At 35.7% G+C, this 9,309-nt stretch overlaps 1 protein-coding gene across 2 annotated transcripts in view; it reads right to left on the reverse strand.

Moving 5' to 3' along the window:
• Positions 1–9,309, reverse strand: part of LOC144964576 (uncharacterized) — a 59,918-nt gene that overhangs the window by 12,775 nt on the left and 37,834 nt on the right. For both annotated transcript variants that reach the window (XM_078899011.1, XM_078899010.1), the window contains one exon: positions 5,986–6,115. In XM_078899011.1, coding sequence (XP_078755137.1) covers positions 5,986–6,115 — 130 coding nt within the window. The remainder of the gene's footprint in view (positions 1–5,985; positions 6,116–9,309) is intronic.

A 9,309-nucleotide genomic window follows, 5' to 3' on the forward strand; every position in this document is an offset into this window, starting at 1 on the left:
TCACGTTTTTATATTATCACAGACAGATGATAATAAGTGATAAACTTAAACAGTAAGTTCACTCCTCAATCGTTTTCATGATAAAACATAATCTAGTCTAAGCCCTCTTTCTGAATTTTACAATTCTATCTTTATTGACTCTATAGACAGAACGAAATTGACGTCACTCAGCACTTTGTTATTATTTTAAGCCAATTATATTTATGAGTAGTTTTCACTAAATTGTATTCATTAAACTCTAGATAGTATGCAGATGACGTCACTCAGGCCTTTGTTATTGTTTTTGCCATCCGCGTTTGTGAGTTGTTCTCACTAAACTGTATTAACCAGACTATAAAAGTTCATGGTTACACAGAGTTTGTGTGTTGGTCCGTTATACTTCCGGATGGCAATGTTGTGAACTCCTTGGCCAAGCGCATTCTATCTATAAATGTTTAAGGTTACACATTGTGCTCGTGATCGTACGTTATATTCGGCCGGCGAATTGTTGTGAGCTTTTGGATAAAGGCAATACATCAATAGAAGGAACAAAATTGATGTCGTTCATCTCTTTGTTATTGTGTTAGACAGACATTTAAATGATTAGTTCTCACTAAATAAATCAATCAATAAACGTTTACGGTTACATATAGATAGAATGCGCTTGGCCAAGGAGTTCACAACATTGCCATCCGGAAGTATAACGGACCAACACACAAACTCTGTGTAACCATGAACTTTTATAGTCTGGTAAATACAGTTTAGTGAGAACAACTCACAAACGCGGATGGCAGAAACAATAACAAAGGCCTGAGTGACGTCATCTGCATACTATCTATAGTACATTGATTTGTGTGTTGATACGATAAATCAGCTTGCTGCTGTTGTGAGTATTTTACCTTAAAGCATAGCATCAATTGATTAAACTTGTTTGTTGCCAATTTTCGTACTTGCCTTAAATAATGGCCAGAGGCAATGCATCAATAGAAGGAACAAAATTGATGTCGTTCATCTCTTTGTTATTGTGTTAGACAGACATTTAAATGATTAGTTCTCACTAAATAAATCAATCAATAAACGTTTACGGTTACATATAGATAGAATGCGCTTGGCCAAGGAGTTCACAACATTGCCATCCGGAAGTATAACGGACCAACACACAAACTCTGTGTAACCATGAACTTTTATAGTCTGGTAAATACAGTTTAGTGAGAACAACTCACAAACGCGGATGGCAGAAATAATAACAAAGGCCTGAGTGACGTCATCTGCATACTATCTATAGTACATTGATTTGTGTGTTGATACGATAAATCAGCTTGCTGCTGTTGTGAGTATTTTACCTTAAAGCATAGCATCAATTGATTAAACTTGTTTGTTGCCAATTTTCCTACTTGCCTTAAATAGTGGCCAGATAATGATTACAGAAACACATATTCAGATCAGGATCTCAGCGTTGTGGCTTGTTTTTAAAAGGATTTGGTGGTTTGTGAGTTTAGTTCCCTCGTAGTTCCTGTTTGTCGACTTTTCGTCAGCTTTTAATGCCATGAACACAGATATTTTGCTTCAAAAGTTGTGCAGCATGGATATTCCAAACTACCTTATTAAATGGTATAAAGAGTTTCTGACCCATAGACCGCAATGTGTAAAATTGGGTGAACATATCTCCAACAAAAGAACGTTGTCGAACGGATGTCCCAAGGCTGTGTGAGTTCCCCAATCCTGTACATCTTATACACCAACGACTGCAGACCATCCTTTGAAAATTGTTTTATGGTGAAATATGCAGATGATACTGCTATTCTTGGCTTATTAAAAGATAAAGTTACCGAAGAGAATTATTTCAAACAAATAAATATATTCACCGATTGGTGTAAACAAAATCAGCTTGAATTAAATGTTGAAAAAACGAAAGAACAGGTGTTTGGTGTAAAAAATAAAAACGACTTAAAGTGTGTGGCGATCGGTAAAGACGATGTTGAGATAGTTGACTATTTTAAATATTTAGGAATAACCATTGATAGTTCCCTCAATTTCTCTCAACATATTAATATAATATCTAAGAAAGTTGCCCAAAGATTATACATCCTAAGGAAATTGAGAACATTTCAAGTAAGGAAGAAAACTATGTTAAGAGTTTATGACTCATTGATTAAAAGTGTAATTGCGTTTGGCTGCACCATATGGTTTGGAGGATGCCGACTTAAAGATAAATAAAAAAATTCAAAATCTATCAAAGAGGCATCAAAAATAATAAACCATCCTCTTGATGGAGTAGAAAGAATTCATGGAAAAGCAATAGAAAGGAAAGCATTCTCAATTACCAACAATAAAAAAACATATTTTATACCATGAATTTAGTCTTTTACCATCTGGGAGAAGGTTTTGTCAGATTAAATGTAGAACTAACAAGTATAAATCAACGTTCGTTCCATCAGCAATAAAAATTTTGAATATTTCATATGGTACAGAAAAACCAAGGATTGATTCGTTGACTGATTAACTGATTAATTTATTTAATGTAAGATTAACTGACCAATTGATAATGATGATAATTTTTGGTGTCGAATTGCCACAATCGTAACAAATTGAAAACGAAATGAATATGTTTATGTTGTGTATATCGCACGTGTGAAAGAAAGAGAGGAGAGAGAGAGAGAGAGAGAGAGAGAGAGAGAGAGAGAGAGAGAGAGAGAGAGAGAGAGAGAGAGAGAGAGAGAGAGAGAGAGAAAATAAGTAGGAGTGAAATATCTGTTCAATCTTACAGTTATCGTTTAACATTATAACAAGTGTAACTAAATGACAAATTGCCATATTTATGGACAATAAAGATCTATTATTATTATTATTATTATTATTATTATTATTATTATTATTATTATTATTATTATTATTATTATTATTATTATTATTATTATTATTATTATTAATAGCCATTCAGAATAATTTAGAGATGCTTTGCCCTTGGCTAAGAAACTCACAACATTGCCATCCGGAAATATAACGGACCAGCACACTAGTATGATTAATACAGTTTAGTGAGAATTACTCATAAAAATGGATGGTAAAAAACAATAACAAAGACCCGAGTGACGTCAAGTTTGTATTGACCATAACTAAGGGACAGAATCAGTGACAACCGCATTCCCCTAATATTCCAACAATTAACTTCCTCTTTCTCAAAATTGTTCGTGGGATTTCACTAATTATTATCTTCAATTTGAAGGACGGCAGTAGGAATACATTGAATGATAAGTAAAAATATGTGCATTTTACCCCTTCCGATTCAGCTGTGAATGAGTACTTAACCAAAACAAAAAACGCTTTACAAGCGGCCTGCAATATAAAATGGAAACTGACTTAATGTTGTTTGCTTTTAAAACCTGAGGACCCACCGCAAGTCCATTCCTTTCCGTGGTGTGGCGACTTGAGCGCTCTGCACGATCCGGAGAGCTATACCAAGAGGCTCAACCATGCTGGGAAGGTCAAAGGGTAGAGGCCAGACAAATATGGATAGGACAGATAGTGTCCACAGCCTTGGATGGCAGACTATCAACGAGAAGAAACTCGGACGAGAAAATCAACGGCGAAGACGGATGCACAACGGCAGCATAACGCATTGCGCTCAATTATGGTACTACAAACATATTCACGTTTGGTGCTTCGCTTGTGGAGACCCGCCAGGCAGGACAAGTGCCGGGCCCCAGAATGGGTCCACCCTCAGCGATTGGTGGTCGCCTTTCTCGGATGCGAGGAAGAGACAATGCTACAGGCCAAGATGAAACTTCAATTCTCCAATAGAAGGTATCTATAATAGGAAAATCCCTCTGGCCCGACGTTTACACACAGAAGGAATGGACATTGCTTGTATTCAAGAGACGCAAATGAACCCCAACCTGCGATTCACTGTCAGAGGATATCAAACCTTCCGGATGGATATAGAAGGCAAACACAAATGAGGAGTTCTCCTGCTTGTAAAGAACAATATCCCAGCCTCTGAAGTACAAGTCGGCACAAAGAGGGAGAGATCAATGGAACGAAACTCCAGATAGAAGATAAAGAGATAATAGTGTACAATGTGTATTGTCAACCTGATATGGGCCTATGGCTACATACATTAAACATCCCTGACGATAACTGTATCCTAGTGGAAGACATGAACAGCCACTCTACTAACTGGGGATATTGCGATTCTGACAGAAGAGGTGATGGAATAGAGGCCTGCTAAATCGACACAAATATGGTACGAATAAACGAACCAGGTGACACACCCTCCTTTTACTCGAGAAGATGGCTGACAATGTCGTCTCCTGATTTGGCTTTTGCAACAGGAAATATATCCAAAGTTACCGAGAGAACAGTGCTGAGTCAATTGGGAGCCAATGATCATATCCCAATCAAATGGCCATAGACCTGAACCATAGACCACAAAATTCCAAAACCTTTCCAAGGTGGAGTTACAAGAGAGCCAACTGGGAACAGTTTTCTGCCCTGACTGATCAGTACTCAAAGAAAATTCAAGAGAACGACAAAATATCGATAGAGTAGTGGAACACTTCAATAATGCTGTCTTGAAAGCTGCAAAGTAATGAATCCCCCGAGAGGCTCGGAAAACTACAAGCCATACTGGATACAACAATTCCAAGAACAAGAAGACGAAGTGTCAATTCCAAGTTAACGATGGCTACGGTCAGTATCAGGTCAAGAGTTTACGAAGGCCATGCACAGATCCAACAACGAGTTCCCTCATCAAACGGATTTTTTTTCGCAAATTTATAATTAATCACGCATTGTTGTTGTGCTTTGTGAGAAGCATGTCGCGAATTGAAATAGGAATAATAATAATAATAATAATAATAATAATAATAATAATAATAATAATAATAATAATAATAATAATAATAATAATAATAATAATAATAATAATAATAAAAATAATAATAATAATAATAATATATAATAATAATAATAATAACAATAATGATGATAATAATAATAATTATAATAATAATAATAATATAAATATTAATAATAATAATAATAATAATAATAATAATAATAATAATAATAATAATAATAATAATATCATTATTATTATTATTAATAATAATAATAATAATAATAATAATAATCACAATAATAATAATAATAATAATAATAATAATAATAATAATAATAATAATAATAATAATAATAATAATAATAATAATAATAATATTAATATAGCACCTGTCCCATACAATATACTTTAGGCGTACAATATACATGGCATGCAATAAACATTATTCTAAAAAGAATTACTCTATCATTATCAACAAAATTTAAAAGATGAGTATACAGAATTATTTTTAAAATATAAATAAGGGTAAACAAATTATATGAGGTGATACTACAAAAATGATGTAATATAAGCCATGGTATCTTGCTTATCCATTCTTTTTCAACTTAAAAAAAAAAAGAATTTTATATCCAAATCATTCACTCAAACAGGTATTATATCCGAGTCAACCCAAATGCCTAAAAAGTGATTCTAAAGTTACATCCTTCAGAGCCCTTAGACTCACGGAGTTCGGGAGTTTATCACGGTTTCAAAAGCGGGACACGGACAATAGCAATTGTTTGCAACCCTTTGGTATCACAAAGTACATTCCGCCAGATGTAAAAGACCCAGCCACCCAATCACTGCTGAGTGGACTGGGAGGGGGGGGGGGAAGTCAAAAATTATCTCGACTGCACCCGGGTTTGATCCCAGTCCCTTTTCATGTAAAGCGAGTGCTTTACCGACTGAACTATCGGGACCCCCTGATTTTAAAGTTGAATTGACCACATTAAAATAAATAATCAGATTTTAGTTTTCACAAGTTTCTAAGAAACGCATATAGATATCATAATTTAATTAAAAATATTAATTTGTTTTTTTTTTTTTTTTTTTTGGGAAACTGAACGACTCCAGATAATGCCGCTTTGAGGCGGTTGGTCACAAATAAAACATTCGTATCACCTTACATTGGATGCAAACCATCAAAGCTGGTTCTGAGAGAAACGTAAATCGACTGCCGCCCATGTTCCCGTCCACGTGACTGACACAGTTGACTCGTTCATAGATCTTCTCTAGACTTCCGAAGGGCTCCTCGCTCTGGACATACATCAGGAAGGAAAATGACATTTGACACCAATAATAATATTATGTAATCCATCGTCCTTAGCCGTATTATTTAGGATTAGTTTTTCTATTGTGATGTCGACTTGTCTTTTGACGCAATCTTTTTATCTGTGTTAGGTTATAGATAGTATGCGCTTGGCTAAGAAGCTCATAACATTGCCATCCGGAAGTATAACGGACCAACACACAAAACTATGTGTAACCATGAACTTTTATAGTCTGGTTCATACAGTTTAGTGAGAAGTACTCATAAACATGGATGGCAAAAACAATAACAAAGACTTGCTTGATGTCATCTTCGTTCTATCTATAGATAGAAGGCTACAGTTGAACTCAATGTTTAATTAATAGTGAATTTTAAGGTCACTTATGATATTTGAGTGATAATTTCAAGGAAGTGAATTTTTTTCTCAATCATCACCCCCCCCCCCCCCCCCCCCCCCCCCCAATTTGATTAGTTTGACTTTTAACTAAATATTCTTTCTCTAGGTCATCCTCCCATTATTCATAATTGAAGCAATGGGTCACGAATAGTTTAAAGATGGCTGAATGATTGATTGAATGAATGAATGAATGAGTGAGTGAATAAATGAATGGATGAATGGGTGAATTAATGAATTAATCAATCAATGGATGGATGGATGAATGAATGGATGGGTGGATGAATGGGCGAAAAGATGAATAGATGAATGAATGAATAGATGGATTAGTGTATAAATGAATGACTGGATGGATACATGAATGGATGACTGAATGAGTGGGTGGATGGGTGAACGAAGTGATGGATGGATAATTGAATGGATGAATTAATGAATGAATGGGTGGACGTATGGATGATGGGCAGAAAAATGAATGGATGAATGAATGAATAAATGAATAGATGGATTAGTGGATAAATTAATGACTGGATGGATAGATGAATGGATGAATGGATGATTGAATGGAAGAATGAATGAATGGGTGGATGGATGAATGGATGGATGAATCAATAAATGTATTAATTAATGAATGGTTGGATTAGTGAATGAATTGATCAATGAATGGATGAATGAATGAATGGATAACTGAAAAGATAGATGGATGGATGAATCAATGAATGGATGAATGAATCACTGAAATGATGGATGGATTTATCGATGAATGTGTGGATAAATTGGTTAATATATAAATAAATGGATAGACAAGCAGAGATCAATACAAGATAAGACAGTATAACAGATGGGTGGATAAAGGGTGTTTACAAGGAGGAATTGGTGGACGGAGAGCTGAATAGATGAATAGATAAATAAATGGATGGGTTAATAATTGCCCATACCAAGACGCAACCCCCCCCCAAAAAAAAACAAAAAAAAAAAAACAAAAACAAAACAAAACAAAAAAACAACAACAAAAAGGCAACTTATAAAACCAGATCCATCGTTAAATAGCCAGGTAAATATTCCTCTTTGGCGCCGTGATCGCAGGAGTAAATAACATAAACAATTGAAAACTGACAAAAACCAACTTAGACTAGCTATTCCAAGTTCAGCATAAAATTGACTTGTTTTCAATTGTTTATATTTACGATCACGATACCTACTTAGCGGGAATTTTATTACGGCGGTTGCGTCAATAGTGATAGATAAATGGTTGAACGGATATGAAAAAGAATAGTGGATGGATAATAGATAGTTAGATAGATCGATATACACATTATCATACATAAATATAAAATGGTTTGGAAACATCTGTAAGCTCGCTGATCAGAGGCATTGCCTTTTATTCTAGGTGGGTTACATGCAATTTCCAATGATAATCTTCAGAAATGCTCCATTTAAACCAAATTTTCGATTCATTGGCTTCCCATTTTTAACCTATTGCCGCTGCTGTAGCCATGCAGTCATTCACACGAGTCGATTAGGGGTAATATGTGTAAACCCCTTTATCAAAAACCAATGAGACAGACCTTAGGAATCACTGTCACCCAACTGATTACTTATCAAGTTCAATATCGCTTGATTTGTTGAAAGGTGAGACACCATACCGGTCAGTCTCCGTACCACAATGACATCCGTGACACCCACAAACATCACTTTTGAATCTAAGAACTAAAACGAAACTTGGGGGAAGGGGTCGCCGATATCTCAATTGTTAGAGCATTCGCTTCACACGCAAAGACACCGGGATCGATCCCGTGTGAAGTCGGGATTCCCCCCCCCCCTTTATTTTTCTTTTGTCCACCGTGCATTGATTGGGTAGCTGGGTCTGTTAGATTGTTGGAAAGTACTTTGCAGTAGACTAGTATCCTATCAAAGAGTATCTGGTAATACGCTTCAACAGTCGTAGTGTCACTTCCCTCGTAATGACGCATGGTAACTTAGTAACTGACTCTTAACTATCGGAACAATGGCGGACGCCCTTATGAAATATTTCTCCGACGAGCATGAAAACGTATCCAGGGGAAAAAAAAACCCCCCATTAAAAATCTGATCATGTTTTGACTTTTACACATTCTGATCGCAAGACATATGAAAAGTTCTAGCCGGCATGAAGAATAAAAAAGTACCGATTTTCTTTGCTTAGAACCATGATGGCCTCCGTTGCTGGGTGACGTGACATCAGACTATTGAATCCAATTAGCATTGGCCGTTTAACACCGTATTAACCTGGTAAATTCCTGCTCCATGTGTCTGAAGGACTACTACTTGTACGTCTTTGAATCACCCGTCTTAGCATCGAATTTGGTGGCAATCCTAAGACTCCTCCCCCCCCCCCCACCCCCACCACCCACCGCCAAGTTACAGCTGCATGGAGTAGAGAGGTTTTTCACTTGATAACAACTAACTTAACCTCGGGAGTCAAGTGCGTATAAAATTTTTATTTAAGAAATTTTCCAGACATTTTTTGATTCTGAAGGGATTTGCTCATTAAAGATATGTTGTCTTTCAAAATATGGCAATGGAAATAATCTAACGCTGAAGTTAGCTGAAAAAACATTGGATCTCTTTTTTTTTCAATAATGTTTGAGGCAAAGCTCTCTTGTAATGTTTCCTCTTCTTTGTAATAATTCGTATAACTGTTCTTGTACTCTTGTGTGCATGGCGCACTAAAGAGCTGCCAATGTTTTGGCAATATCTCTACGTTTATCAGTCTGAGACATCCTTCAAAAATATTTATATATCTTGGCA

This window comes from Berghia stephanieae, chromosome 2, assembly GCF_034508935.2.
Source record: "Berghia stephanieae isolate SIO BIC M18660-M18661 chromosome 2, UCSD_Bste_1.3, whole genome shotgun sequence".
NCBI classification, from domain to species: Eukaryota; Metazoa; Mollusca; class Gastropoda; order Nudibranchia; family Aeolidiidae; genus Berghia; species Berghia stephanieae.